We start from the raw sequence: 16,311 nt of genomic DNA, 5'->3' as shown, positions 1-16,311 counted from the left end.
TCTGATACTTTAAGAAGCAAAACCAGATACATTAATAAGTGAAACACGCTAAGGAATTCCCTGGCAGTCCAGTGGTTAGGAGGCTTTCACTTCCACAGCCCAGGTTCAACCCCCGGTCAGGGAACTAAGATCCTGCAAGCCCTGCAGCACAGCCAAAAGATTACTACTTTTTTTTTTTTTTTAAAGTAAAATATGCTAACTGAGCTACTGCACGGGCCTGACAGATCAAAAGACACTCAGAAGTAAAATGTCAGAAAATATTTTTTAAAGTTAGTGCTTTTAGTTGTAAAAAGACACTCATGCTTTCCTCAGCTCTCAAAATTCAGTAGCAGCGGTTGACTCAAGTGAAAGTCAAGTAACTTAAAACAAGAGCAAAAGAAGGAGGTGTATTTTGAAGCATAGCTTTAGTTTCAATGATCAACTATTCTGTTCAAGAAATACTTAAAATGCTTCAACAGGTGCAAAATAAAAACACTGCTGTACTCATAATTTAGAAAGTTAAAAAAGCAAGGGCAGGTGCAATAGATAAGGTCGTATAACAGAAAAAGAACCATCGAAGGAAAAACAGATTGATAAATCAACTGCACACCTGAGAAACGGGATTTTAACATTCTACAGATTAAAAAAGAGGAGGGATTCCTGGGTCAGAATTTGTTCTGTATGTTCTCCCATTTAGTTCACCATCTTTTTTCTAATCTACATTTTCCATCATTATGATGATAGCTACTAAGTAATAAAACTGAAAATGGTTTGTATTTTACATCACTTGATGTACCAGATGTGTGTATGTATACTATTTCCAAAGTACAAGTAGACAAAAACTAGAAGAAAACACCATGGAAAAGTCTGAAGAACACTAAGGGCGTTCACATCTTGCTATAATTTAACGGGAGAAATGCTCACAGAAGAATTTCAACTGTATTCTTAAATCTGAATATATTAACAAAGTTTGTGTTTTGTATCAAACTAATTAAGAGAAAAACTCAAGGGCACTAAAACACTATGTTCCTAATCTACTGGCAAAACAGGTATGTCTCAGGGGCAACGAGGACTAAACAAGTATAAAGTCAAAACTCAACTTTATTTAACCAACAGGTTCAATCTCATGTTCACAGTAAAGGGAAAGGAAGTGAAAGTGTTCATCACGCGATTGTGTCTGACTCTTTGTGACCCCATGGACTGTTAGCCCACCAGGCTCCTCTGTCCATGGGATTTTCCAGGAAAGAATACTGGAGTGGTTGCCATTTCCTTCTCCAGAGAATCTTCCTGACCTAAAGATAGAACCCAGGTCTCTGACCCTGCAGGCAGACTTTACTGTATCTGAGCCACCAGGGAAGCTCCTCAAATTAGGTAACCTGTTCTTGGGAGGTACAATACACTTCATATTTTTTTTTTCCCTCATGGAATAAAACAAAGCAATACAAAGATCACCATCAAAAGAAAAGAGAGAAACAAAAATACAGATAATTTACAAATTAACTGAGAATGGTTCTCTTTCAAACTTGTCCATATCCTCACAACAGATGTTTTTCCTTTCAGAAACTGGTCATTTAAACGCTTCCTTACCACAGACTATCAGAAGAAGAAACTTTTCTGTTTCAGTTTGCTGAGAGTTAGTCTTATTTCATAATGAAGAGAGTTAGGATATGCCCTGTCCCCACACGCCAAAACTGGAAAAGACCCTGATGCTGGGAAAGACTGAAGGCAGAAGGAGAAGGGGGTGACAGAGGATGAGATGGCTGGCGGCATCACCAACTCAGTGGACATGAGTTTGAACAAAGTCCAGGAGACAGTGAAGGCCAGGGAAGCCTAGCGTCCTGCAGGCCACGGGGTCGCAGAGAGTCAACACAACGTAGCGACTGAACACAACGACAATCAGAAGAAACTTCTGTTCCAGTTTGCTAACTGAGAATTAAACTTACTTCACAGTGAAGAGACAGAATATGCCCTGTCCCCTCACCCCAAAATTATAGGCCCAAGGATTCTTTTGAGTTAAAGGCAATTAAGAATCAACAGATACTCTTCTCTCACCTAGCTTTTTCTGCCTAAAAGCAGGTTATAAACTTCCCTTGTGAAAGTGTTCCCCTCTCCTCTACCAGGAAAAGGAGAGCCACTCTTACCAGTGGAGATGGAGAACCCGCACCAAGATGAAGCTGCATAAATAAACCCTGCTAAAATCGTCCTCATCTTCCATTAGTTTCCCCCTACATATTTTATTGGTCATTCCTTGCAGTTTATCCACCCCCAGAACCCAGATCCTCTCCACTTCATTAAAATGGTATACAAGCCCCAGAGACTAGCCACTTCTTTGTTTCATTTCTTTTCTGTGAACTTCCAATGCATGTGAAATATTAGTAAAAACAGTATCGCCACTTCTGGTAAGCCCTTTTCTCCCTGATTCTATTGAGATAACAGTGGACATATAACACTGTTTAACCTGTCTTTTGTTAGGTTCTGTTAATTGGGGGCTTGCAAATTAAGAGGGTACAGGAAAAGTTTTTTCTCCCTGACAATTAATAAAAAATTAAAATTTAAAAGCCAATGTATTTAGTTTCTTAAATCCTATAATCAATACTGACACTTTGAAAATTATTCTATAAAACACCAAGTTAAAGGTCTGAGTGGAAAAAGCAAAACTAAAAGAATAAATTTTATAGTTTTTCCCTGAAACTTTATAAAAAGCTCAATTTGTAACATCAGATTTTTGAAATGACTGATTAGTCATGACCTTTGGAAGAAACAAGGGTACACAGAAAAATAATTTTAAGATATACTGATAGTTTCTTCAATACCATATTGATAGTTTCTTCAATACCATGAAAAAATAAATTTCATCTTATTGTATATGAATTTCATTTTATACAAATTTAGCCACTAAAATCTAAAGATGGACATATTCAAACATATTATATTCCAGTTAATATACTCGGCAGCAATGCATTTACCCTGTGCTGCCAAGTTTTCTTGTTTTGTGAACACTTGGGCATACGCCCAGCCTTTGTGCCAAATTTCTAACTAAATACACCCAGAGTCCACAAAACTGAGGTATTCACTAAACTATCATCACCCACCAACTCACTCAGCCACCCTGCTCTTTTCTACCACTTGTCTGCAAGAATCAGGATTCTTAACCTCTCGATACTACGAACACCTACAACTATCAGCTGACCTAAAGACTGCAACTGATGCACAAAACCACATTTCTCCAATTAATGCTCATCACAGCTTTGGACTCACAGTGACTGACTTCATTACAGTTTTTTAAAAATAGCTACTAAATTTGAAGGTCTGCATTAGACTAATAAAATACCACTTATCTCTTTCAATCCTGAGGAGCTAAGATTGCTTTTAAAAAGGGGAAAATACCATGCTGTCAAAATAAAGCTTGAAAATCATATAATCCTCACAAAATAAACCACATTAAAAACTAACTTCCAAGTTCTCAGGAAGCAACAGAGACATAAGTTAAACCTAGCTAAGATTCCTCATGTTTTGTATGAGACTTCACCACATGGGATCTCAGGGAAGGGGAAAAAAAAAGAGGTCTGTGTTCCTATCCAAGGCACTGCCTATCCAGAGATAATCTACGTCTGCAAAGCCCCTCTTCTGGGCCCCTGTAATTTGTATTTCTTTATGTCTGTTTTGGCCTTTTGTTTTTTCTTTTTGTCTGAAAGCTTCTAACTGGCAGCTTATGGGGCCATCACAGGACTCACCTCAGCAATTCCTAGGTTAAGAGTGAAGCTATCACATTAAGATGTGAAAGAGCAACACAATTCTCTTATCTCCTCTTTTGGAAGGAGAAGTTAACAGCCACAGAACAAACTACCCTAGAGTTTTAAAAAGTGATGACACACTTACAGGCACACACGTGCACACATACATACCTACACACACACACACACTCTCTCACACTCTCACACTCTCTCTCTTCTAGGGACAGGTCGGGTATTCAGTAAAGACACAGCCCAGTGACTTCTACACTCAATGTTTCTAGTCCTGAAACCCAAGAGATCAAAAGTTGGAGAGGGAACAGCATCTGAAACTTGAGTTTGCCATAGAGTTGGGCATTGCAATTACACCCACCTGTCCTACCCACTTTCAGCCAGAATTAAGATAAACCTGGAAATCCCTGGCTCTATCATCTCCTGCAAAATGTTCAGGAAAAAGAAGTCCCTAACTCCCAAGTAATTCCCACATTCGAAGCCCTCCCTGAATAGACAGATTCCCTAAGTAGGTCTGGACAGGGCCCTGGAACTTGCATTTCTGACAGTCATCCCAAGTGATTCCAACGCAGGTATTCTACTGACCCGACTTTAAATACTGAACTGACTGCCCCATCAAATCACTGAGAGAGCCTTCCTGACAACAGATTTTCAAGGCCTCCAAAGTCTTGATTTTTAAAAATCCCCTCAGGTAAAGATGTGCAGCCAGACTTGGGTCATGCAGTCACTGGGCTAGACTACCTAAACTGACAATCAGGGTTCATAAAGTTTCTAGAGAAGCATGGATGATCATGTTAGTTTTATGTATCCCTCAGTCCTTGACCCTCAAAAATCTTTCATTCTCCTCTTGTGGAAGACTCACCACTCACCAGATGATGCCCCAGTGTGATCCTAGAAAAGTTACATGTTTCAACAGAAATTCAACTGCTGGCCCTGTGCTTAGTTTTTGAAGAGTTCTGGCCCTCCAACAAAAAGGCAAGGAGGAGACATTGTCAGAAAGAATGAGTAAACCAGAATTAGGGTCCCTGCTCTGCCACTTAATGGACGTATAATCTTGAACCCGACATGTCAGCAAACCTAGGCCTCTCATCTCTGGTCAGTGAGGGAGTTGGCTAAGGTCGCCTCGAGGGTTTCCAACTCCAACGCTCTATTACTCATTCCTTGCATCATAAAATCCATTTCACTCCTCTAGAATGCAGCATCAGCAGGTGTCAAGGACTCTGAAGTTCATTTGAGAACTCAGAGGAACCAACCGACGTCAGCTAAGCAATACAAACAGCAGAACCGTCTCATATTTAATGCCTATAGATGGGAAACAGGATGAAGTATAGAGCTGGCATGACCCCAGAGCAAGAGCCTGACAAACGACAAGATAAACAGAATCAGGACGAGTGAGAAGGTTACTGTATTCAAAACTGAAGATGCTTTTTAACGTAGTTCTCTAATCCTCATATTTTCAAAATAGTGGATTAATTTGCTAACACTGACACAACCTAAAAATTATATACTTTTAGAACTTAGGAAAAAGGCACACACTTTCCTAACTAGGTATTTTGTACTTAAGATAGTTTCCTAATTTTCAGTTCAGTTCAGTTCAGTTTCTCAGTCGTGTCCGACTCTTTGCGACCCCATGAATCGCAGCATGCCAGGCCTCCCTGTCTATCACCAACTCCCAGAGTTCACTCAGACTCACGTCCATCGAGTCGGTGATGCCATCCAGCCATCTCATCCTCTGTCGTCCCCTTCTCCTCCTGCCCCCAATCCCTCCCAGCATCAAAGTCTTTTCCAATGAGTCAACTCTTTGCATGAGGTGCCCAAAGTACTGGAGTTTCAGCTTTAGTATCATTTCTTCCAAAAAGCAACCAGGGCTGATCTCCTTCAGAATGGACTGGTTGGATCTCCTTGTACTCCAAGGGACTCTCAAGAGTCTTCTCCAACACCACAGTTCAAAAGCATCAGTTCTTCAGCGCTCAGCTTTCTTCACAATCCAACTCTTACATCCATACATGACTATCGGAAAAACCACAGCCCTGACTAGACAGACCTTTGTTGGCAAAGTGTCTCTGCTCTTCAATATGCTATCTAGGTTGGTCATAACTTTTCTTCCAAGGAGTAAGTGTCTTTTAATTTCATGGCTGCAATCACCATGGGCAGTGATTTTGGAACCCCTCAAAATAAAGTCTGACAAGATTTCCACTGTTCCCCATCTATTTCCCATGAAGTGATGGGGCCAGATGCCATGATCTTCATTTTCTGAATGTTGAGTTTTAAGCCAACTTTTTCACTCTCCTCTTTCACTTTCATCAAGAGGCTTTTTAGTTCCTCTTCTCTTTCTGCCATAAGGGTGGTGTCATCTGCATATCTGAGGTGATTGATATGTCTCCCAGCAATCTTGATTCCAGCTTGTGCTTCTTCCAACCCAGCGTTTCTCATGATGTACTCTGCATAGAAGTTAAATAAGCAGTGGGACAATATACAGCCTTGACGTACTTCTTTTCTTATTTGGCACCAGTCTGTTGTTCCATGTCCAGTTCTAACTGTTGCTTCCTGACCTGCACAGAGCTTTCTCAAGAGGCAGGTCAGGTGGTCTGGTGTGCCCATCTCTTGCAGAATTTTCCACAGTTTATTGTGATCCACACAGTCAAAGGCTTTGGCATAGTCAATCAAGCAGAAAGAGATGTTTTCCTGGAACTCTCTTGCTTTTTCCATGATCCAGCAGATGTTGGCAATTTGATCTCTGGTTCCTCTGCCTTTTCTAAAACTAGCTTGAACATCAGGGAGTTCGTGGTTCACGTATTGCTGAAGTCTGGCTTGGAGAATTTTGAGCATTACTTTACTAGTGTGTGAGATGAGTCCATTGCCTTTCTTTGAGATTGGAATGAAAACTGACCTTTTCCAGTCCTGTGGCCACTGCTGAGTTTTCCAAATTTGCTGGCATATTGAGTGCAGCACTTTCACAGCATCATCTTTCAGGATTTGAAAGAGCTCAACTGGAATTCCATCACCTCCACTAGCTTTGTTCATAGCGATGCTTGCTAAGGCCCACTTGACTTCACATTCCAGGATGTCTGGCTCTACATGAGTGATCATACCATCATGATTATCTGGGTCGTGAAGATCTTTTTTGTACAGTTCTGTATATTCTTGCCACCTCTTTATATCTTGTGCTTCAGTTAGGTCCATACCATTTCTGTCCTTTATCGAGCCCATCTTTGCATGAAATGTTCCCTTGGTATCTCTAATTTTCTTGAAGAGATCTCTAGTCTTTCCCATTCTGTTGTCTTCCTCTATTTCTTTGCATTGATTGCTGAAGAAGGCTTTCTTATGTCTTCTTGGTATTCTTTGGAACTCTGCATTCCCATGCTTGCATCTTTCCTTTTCTCCTCTGCTTTTCGCTTCTCTTCTTTTCACAGCCATTTTGCTTTTTTGTATTTCTTTTCCATGGGGATGGTCTCGATCCCTGTCTCCTGTACACTGTCACGAACCTCATTCCATAGTTCATCAGGCACTCTATCTATCAGATCTAAGCCCTTATATCTGTTTTTCACTTCCACTGTATAATCATAAGGGATTTCATTTAGGTCATACCTGAATGGTCTAGTGGTTTTCCCTACTTTCCTGAACTTAAGTCTGAATTTGGCAATAAGGAATTCATGATCTGAGCCACAGTCAGCTCCTGGTCTTGTTTTTGTTGACTGTATAGAGCTTCTCTATCTTTGGCTGCAAAGAATAGAATCAATCTGATTTCGGTATTGACCATCTGGTGATGTCCATGTGTAGAGTCTTCTCTTGTGTTGTTGGAAGAGGGTGTTTCCTATGACCAGTGCATTTTCTTGGCAAAACTCTATTAGGCTTTGCCCTGCTTCATTCCATATTCCAAGGCCAAATTTGCCTGTTACTCCAGCTGTTTCTTGACTTCCTACTTTTGCATTCCAGTCCCCTATAATGAAAAGGACATCTTTCTTGGGTGTTAGTTCTAAAAGGTCTTGTAGGTCTTCATAGAACCATTCAACTTCAGCTTCTTCAGCGTTACTGGTCGGGGCATAGACTTGGATTACTGTGACATTGAATGGTTTGCCTTGGAAATGAACAGAGATCATTCTGTCATTTTTGAGACTGCATCCAAGTACTGCGTTTCGGACTCTTTTTTTGACCATGATGGCTACTCCATTTCTTCTAAGGGATTCCTGCCCACATTAGTAGATGTAATGGTCATCTGAGTTAAATTCACCCATTCCAGTCCATTTTAGCTTGCTGATTCCTAGAATGTTGACCTTCACTCTTGCCATCTCCTGTTTGACCACTTCCAATTTGCCTTGATTCATGGACCTGACATTCCAGGTACCTATGCAATATTGCTCTTTACAGCATCGGACCTTGCTTCTATCACCAGTCACATCCACAGCTGGGTATTGTTTTTGCTTTGGCCCCATCCCTGCATTCTTTCTGGAGTTATTTCTCCACTGATCTCCAGTAGCATATTGGGCACCTACCGACCTGGGGAGTTCCTCTTTCAGTATCCTATCATTTTGCCTTTTCATACTGTTCATGGGGTTCTCAAGGCAAGAATACTGAAGTGGTTTGCCATTCCCTTCTCCAGTGGACCACATTCTGTCAGACCGCTCCACCATGACCTGCCCATCTCGGGTGGCCCCATGGGCATGGCTTAGTTTCATTCCTAATTTTAGCATTATTTAAATAAAGACTTAACACAAGTGAAAAGTGGAGGGAGGGGGATTTAAATTTTCTTCACACAGTGATCCTAATTTCCTTACAACCCAATCAATTAAATGCTCCTAAAAAATCAGACAGCAGGAGCTGACCCACCAGCTCCCCCAGGAAATAGAGTAAGTTGGATAATCAGAGTGACTGAAAAACTCTGCCCCGACTGTAAAAGCATATACGGAAAAACTGCTCAAGATGACTAACGCTAAATACCAGAGTGGGGTTCAAATTCCTACAGATTCTTTCAAAACCTTTTCAGAGATATGTTAATAGTAGCTTCTTCACAAGATATGCCCACTTTGCCAAGTGTAACAATTCTAAGCCCAGTTTCAGAAATCTATGTACTAGACTATTTTGTTCAATACAATTATTAACTAAGAAACTCAGAGTAATACAATAACAAAAAAATCTAAAGTAACTATGTTTGAAGCTAAAGAAGTCAGAACCTTCTGAACGCTGATTTAACCTATACCAAGAATAAGATGTTAGGGGTCCAAATCAAAACAGGGTTAATAGAAGAGGTCCTTAGTATTCTAATGTGTCTACTCAACTTATTAATTTATAGTTCATTATCATGGATGTTCATTTCATGAAACATGTTCATATTTTATTGATGTGAATAGGTTTTATGGCAGAATTACAGATGGTCTGATAACTAGTTAGCAAATGACTTCCCAAGTAACACATTCAATGGAATTCTAGGGTCGTGGAGATAGCACCCCCTCCCCAGAGTTCTATGATTAAATAAGATGGGTGGAACTGTAAATCAAGCTGGTTTCTTTACTGCAGGATTTTAACATAATTTTAATATGTTAATGATCTACAGTATGGTTCTTAAGTAGTCAACTATGGAGTGCAATTTTTCTCAAACTTGTCTGTTAGTGAAACGCTTGTTTTGAGGAGTATTTATGACTAAATCTCATGGAACTAAGTTTAGCAAAAACAACTTTCAATGTTTGGTGCTTACTATTCATTTTCTTGGGTACTCGGTTTGCTTATGAGAGACTTTAAACAGAAATTTTACTAGGATGGAAACCTTCATTATCCAGCTCTCCATGAAAAGATCAAGGGGTGCGGGAGTGAAAGAAATGAACAACAAATATTAACAAGTTTTGGCAGCCCCTAAGTATCTAACCATGTACTACTTCATATTACCCATGCACTGTGGTTCTATTACCACCATCCTCCACATAGAGCCAGAGAAGCCAGGGGCATGAAGACAAAGAAATCACATTTATCCAATTTTGCCACATAACAGCTCTAGCAAAAGGTTAACAGAGTAAGATAATTTAAGACTGACCAGAGGTAAGAGATGAAAATCTGTGAGATGTTTCCTGTGGGAAAATGCCTACCTAATTCAGTGCATGACTGAATGACCAGATGTATGATTTATTTACTGCTTTCATCTATCATAACAAAAAACGTGACCTTTACAACTAATTCAAGCATCATTTTTTAAATAAGATAACTAAGCAATCAAACCAGAAATCTCATCATGTATATCAAAACCTTAATGCCATTTATCACACTTATGTCAAAGAGGCTATAAAATGCACACATAAAAAGATGCTGTTTTGCTAAAAACACAAAATTCAGTATCAGGACAGACACATGTTAATAAAAAGTCTTTGTTCTCTATCCTTCCCAACTTTTCAATAACTTTTTTTTTTTTTAACAGATTTTATGTATACTGTTCACACTGATTGGGGGGGATGGAAAAATATTATCCATTTGATTATCAATATTCAAAAACAAAAAACAAACCTTCCTGATTATAACAGTGAACATCTAAGTAACATAATTAGTTAAAATATAATTATGGATCAATGATAAATAAGTCTTACTTGGTTTTTACTTGATTTTAATGAATAAATTCTTTTTGTGAACCTCAATCTGCATCTCGAGTAAATACAACCACAAGGCCAAGCCCAGGTTAACAGCTCTAAGTCACTTTGGAGACAATAAGCCCTTCTCTCTTGATAAAAAACAGCTAAAGGTATCATCCCATAAAAAGTCACAGTTGACTCCAGAAATTAGCAAGGGACCCCTTCCTCTGCCTTCTAGTTCATTTTACCAAGGAAACCTGAAGCTGAGGCCAATAGCTGACATGTCCAAGGTCACATGATCAAAGTTCAAATTATTGGTCCAACTTCTCAAACTGCTTACTTATTTCAAATATTTAGTTTAATATTCTGGTGATAAACCATGTGATATGCACCATCACTAATATTTAACATGAAAAAGCTACAGAGTCTGTCTACACTTCATCCATTTTCAGTGTCTGCAAACAACTCCTCTATCAACCCATCTATGGCCAAGAATACTTACTTAGGTTTTGCTTTATTCTAAAAGTATAGTCAAACACTCCAAAATACTAAAGAGATTTTCCACTACCTAATATTCAAAATGTGTCATTATTAAAAGCCAAATTACTCATCCTTTCATTCTTATCTTTTAAGAGGAGCACTCATATACCACTTTTTCCTTTCCTTGCTAACAGACAGGAGCTAAGATCTTGCCATACTCAAATTGTCTGTACAAATATTTGTACACTGACAATGTCAGTATTACCATTTACTTGGTCATATATAAGCAGAACTACAGAGACTTAAAGTAAAGGACATTTTAAGGTCATTTTCCTCTGCTAAACAGAATTCTCCCCTTATTTCATTGTTGAAATGTTAAACCATGCAAGCTCAAAACTAAAGGTTAACATGATGCTTGCTGCTCCAGATACACCTACAACTTTGAAACATTTTCAAAAATGTTATTGTATAGTTCAGGTTATATAAAAGTCTAGTTAAATATATATACTGCTCATAAAAAATATTTTATGCTTTGAAAAGAAAACTTAAAACTATCTAAAACTTAAAGTTTCATACTGCTGATGTAGCCAGAGAACAGAGAGATAAAATCTAGACGTGTAAAATTCTAGCACTGAATGATTTACAGGCAGTAAACTTATTTTCTCACACCTTGAAACATAATCATTTACATGTGAGGAACCTTATCTAAAACTGCATACCTGTTATTTTGTCTCTTACAAGCTTACAGGACTCTATCTCACCGATGCTCCCAAATAGACTCTTCAGTTCCTCCTGTGTCATGTTCTGAGGGAGATAGTTGACTATTAAGTTGGTCTTGCTGTCCTCTGTGTTCCCAGAGTCAACTGGTGACGAGCAGTTGTTGTTTATGGTGGTTGGACCGTTGGCTGTGTTATTGCAAGTTGGCCCATTAGACAGTTGTGTTTCCATGGCAGCAATTACCTGCTAAAAACAGAGAAAACAAGAAATGTCAGAATTCATAGTTCACAAACTATTAGAGAATCCATCCAAAAATTTAAACACTTGTCACTAAACACAAGTCGTCCTGCTGAAATTACAACAAAGCTTCAAAAAGTACAACACCTAAGCTAACTTTTACTTCACATTAAGCTATTCGATTTAAGATCACAGCTGTACTTTTCACATACATATTCCACACATGCACGAAAGCACAATTTACACCTTTAGCATTCTCTAGAACCCCATTCTGGGTCTATTCACAATCCTTACTCACCTGCTGTGTCCACAGAGTTGAGGAAATTTAGTAACAAACGGCATAGAATTAAATTCTGACTAAAAATACCAGAAAATAAAAGTGTTTAACATGCTACCAGAAACAAAGTTTTAAAAAAAAAAAAGGACCCTAACTTTGCAGAGATATTTAGTTAGCCTAGGAGTTTATTCTGAAACTGACAGACATCCATTAATTAAAATCAAGGAGCAAGAATACTTTGAAAAATTATAAATTTGTCAACATGTACTGTTTTGGTTACATATTGAAAATGTTTTTAATTGACAATATCTCATACCTCTATCATTGGTAAGAAACAAAATAGCAAATGTCTTATCCTAGGGTTTGAAAGATAACTTGGGGAATAAACTGAGTACTTAATGTACCTTGTGACTCTAACAAGCCATTCTTGTCAACCTTGGCAGCTAAAGATCACCAACAAGGCAGCTGATTTACAGCATCAAAATAAAATCCCCCAAACAATTCCAAGTGATATTTTGCCTTGACTCTGACTTAAAGGAAAAACAAAAACAAAAAAACCTATGCAGTTCACCAAAACAACAATGCAAATACGTCAATTTTTGCAAACAGACCAGCCCAAGGAATTGTCATTTGAGCACCTAAGCCTGTTGGAAACACAAGTGATAAGGTATCTATAAACTCCAAATACAGAATAAACAGCAGAGTTGGGGAAAATGGCCTCAAACTGTTCAGGCTACTTTAAAAATCACTTACTAAGCAAATTTAGATCTAGTTTCCTAGAAACCAATTCTGTGCTCTTTGAGCAAGAGTTACAAACCACAGCCCCAAATTCTCTAAAACCGTCTTCCAAAAACAATCTACTTTAGAACCCAAAATTCAAGCATCACTGAAAGGATCATCCTTCATATTCCATCCATCTTTCAGTTCCACAAAGAACTACAAAACTGACAATCCTGAATTGATAGGATGCTAGTTTTAGGGAAGGTTTAACATATAAAAGGCAAAGAATTTGAGGTAAAATTTAAAAAAAAATTTTAAAAAGCAAAGTAGAGGCAAAGGCTGCTACAAGAAAAGGGGGGAAAATGTCTTTTAAAAAGCATATTGCCTAAGAAAAATAAAAGGGCACAACCATGGATAAGCAAACAGGAAGAACTCTACTGCCAAGAGATGTTTATAAAAGAAGGCAGCACAGGGTAGATTGAGACTGGTCAACTGAACAGATTGAGACTGGTCAGACTGGACAAGAGCCGTGCTGTCAGGGTAAAAAAACAGGAGACAAAAATCCAGCCTATCTATGAAATGTCAAACCAACTATAACCCCTTCCAAAACTTCATTTCCTTTTCAAAAGAAATGGGTTCTTTACTCTGCAGGCTACAAACTACCTCTCTCAAGTATGTATTTTCAGAGAATAGGGAGGTTAAGAGAAATAAAGAAACCTTTGGAAATCTGTACTGGAAAAAAAAAAACCAGAAGCAATTCAAGATATGCATTTTATTATAATTAACCAATTTATCTGAAACTGTGAAAGGTTGTTTCAGATTTGCTAATAAAGCATAACCGTTCCAGTTTATAGAATATTAGCCCAGGGTCACTCTTTCCACAGGAAAATGTATGTGAGATTAACCTTTGTCCAGCAGTCAGGAAAACAATGATCTGCAAGATGAGAGTGGTCAAGGCCAATTAAAACAAATCACTAATCAAAAACTTACGGTATATGTGGAGACTAACCAAATACAAGATTCGGACTAAAGCTCACTGGGATGGCATTTGAAATATAAAGTGTTCATTGACTGAAATTAGCAGGATTTAGCAGGGACAACAAACACTCCTCACTTAATTGCACATTTATTTCCATGTTCAGGTGGCAAGAATGAGCTCCTAAGCCAACATTCAAGTGAACAGCTGCAGTAGGCTGTGTGCGCTGAAAATTACAGCATCTCTCAGCTATAGGACCATCTGCTCAGAATAAAATGATACTAATGTGCTATATTTTACAAATAATGCATATTCCATTGATAGGCTCAACACAACTGTTCACAGAATGCAAACTCTTTCAACAGTTACTGGGCAAATAATTTTCAGCCAGATTTACAATTTTGACATTTTTTTAAGCATCAGGAATTGTAAATAACTTCAAAATTTAGTAACCAAAAAAATACATAGTAAACAGAATGAAAAAATTATGGTAACTTAGTATTCAGACCATACCAAAACTTTTGTTTTTTGTTTTTAAAAAAAGCTTGTCACTCTTTTGAGGCTGCACTAAATCCTAATTAAGATAATAAGTTACATACAAAAGCAGGTTCTGATACTACATATACCACTAAAATTGCAATGTGCTTTACATCCTAATGATGGCCATACCACAATAGGTTAAATGTAAGAATAATTAGTATGCCAAATGAAAAGTTCAAGTGTTTGGTATGGCCTCAGCACTCCTGCAACATGCTAAAAAAAAGTAGCCTACAGAATTTAAGAAAAATCCCACAGACCCCGGTCCAAGGCTCTGCTGCCCACGAACCACTTCTAAGCAGAGAAGCCACATCACACAGTCTGACTGCCATGTTAGTTTGGAGTTGCCGTCTGCAATATGGACACAAAAAGTACCGTATGTTAGATGAGCAAGATAATGCAACAAATCAGTTTGTACAAAATTTACAGTGATTGTATTGATATTCCCAGCACGTCCATGCAGTGTGGCTTAATTGAATTTGAGGCAATTCCAATCTAATCTTTCCAAATTCATTTTAACATGTAGTTTTCTTGCACAAATTAAGCATTTTTAATTAAGAGCCTGATTTTAAAACAGTATAAACTAGTTACCTTGGCATCTATCCTAAAGAACTACCTTAAACCACATCTTTAAAAAAAATTTTTTTTTCATAATAAAATGAAGCAAAACACTGCATGCTGTCCTATCTCTTACGGATGTGGGAGAAGGGAGGAAATGTGAATGAAATTATATTTACAGTGAGAAAAAGCAGTCATGTAATTCATTACTGAATGACTTGCATAAAAACATTCTTTCCCCCAAATATCAGAAGGGCATTAAGAAAAGCTATATTTGCCCACATTGTTACATTATACTATAAATGATCCTTAATCCTGGAGCTTAAAATTAAAAGTGAATTGAAACCCTGTGAGGTTATCCTGCCACTACAGTCAAAGGATCTCTAACAGTTTTGCTGAGAATTGTTCACGCTTTACCATCTGAGCCACCAGGGAAGTTCCCTTCACATATACTAAGATGCAATAAACTAGCATCTTTCAATTGAAATAATTGGACCAATAAACAGGATTGTTTGGAGTAATGTTTATATAGGATGTCAACTTTGTCCCTGAAGGAAATCAAGTGAACATTTTTTAATATGTAAATTATAAAGCCAGCACAATTGAAATGAGTGCTGCTATGAGGACTCCAATATGGTGAATGGGCCATTTACCACTTACTACAACTTGCTCCAATACTAAACAGAGTCGCAAAATTGGCAAAGAAACCAAAGTTTACATTTTAGCGATATATGCAGCTACTTTAATGGTCAACATAATATTCAGAAAAACTCAGTCTATGAAAATAAATAAGCAACAGAGGAAGGCTGAAAAGGTCTTTTACTTGCATATTTATGATTATACAAATTTCATCCGTAAGAGTTAAACCTGGCTGCATATGATTTACCCTTGATGCATATGTGATGAAATTTATAACATGTGACGATGGATTCCATTTTCTGGCATCTACCTAAAGGGTTTAGCATACTCTTTACAGGATGCCATAATTTTACTCTTCTTCCCTTCTCCCACTGTTACCAGGGTCTGATTTTATGTTCTTTATTTTACAAAATGAAAAAGCACTACTTATAGTTGAACTGAACCTGTGAAAAAATAAGATGCTTTCACAGCCATGAAGTATCGATATTTTCATAAGAATCTAACTGTGGTTAGACTACAGGGGTAGACCATTTAGGAGGACCACACCCAACAGGTTAAATCAAGCTTAAATGTACCATCCTCCCTGAGGAGTTAATATCTAAACATTCATCAGTACAGAAAACCAGATTCAAATGTAATGGCCTCATCCCTTCCATTCCACAGGAAGTGGACGCTAATGAGCTAATCTATTGACACCCCTCTTTCTGAAAGCCCCAGGGAGGCGAACAATCACTTTATTGCACCAACTAGCTAGGAAAGCTGTGTATGGAAAATGATTCTACCGCACTTTAACATTTCAAGCACCCCAGACAGTTTCTCTGCTTGAGGCAGACACATACCTTTATGGGAAGTTATAAATAAGTTGCTCACATGGCCCTTACCTTTATGCTGGCCAAC

General features: G+C 38.1%; 1 protein-coding gene across 6 annotated transcripts in view; it reads right to left on the bottom strand.

Annotated features, from left to right (window-relative positions):
- Positions 1-14,549, bottom strand: part of ELAVL2 (ELAV like RNA binding protein 2) — a 78,787-nt gene extending 64,238 nt beyond the window's left edge. For 4 of the 6 annotated variants that reach the window (XM_068973973.1, XM_068973974.1, XM_068973979.1 and 1 more), the window contains exons 1-2: positions 14,478-14,549; positions 11,473-11,716 (exon numbers count right to left, since the gene is read on the bottom strand). In XM_068973973.1, coding sequence (XP_068830074.1) covers positions 11,473-11,716; positions 14,478-14,549 — 316 coding nt within the window. The remainder of the gene's footprint in view (positions 1-11,472; positions 11,717-14,477) is intronic. The other 2 variants (XM_068973977.1, XM_068973978.1) reach the window with 1 other exon arrangement.
- Positions 14,550-16,311: the final 1,762 nt, after the last annotated feature.

The sequence above is a fragment of the Capricornis sumatraensis genome, chromosome 6 (genome assembly GCF_032405125.1).
Source record: "Capricornis sumatraensis isolate serow.1 chromosome 6, serow.2, whole genome shotgun sequence".
Classification (NCBI taxonomy): Eukaryota; Metazoa; Chordata; class Mammalia; order Artiodactyla; family Bovidae; genus Capricornis; species Capricornis sumatraensis.
Note: the sequence above shows the minus strand (reverse complement) of the source record. Positions and strands in the feature narration are given on the sequence as shown.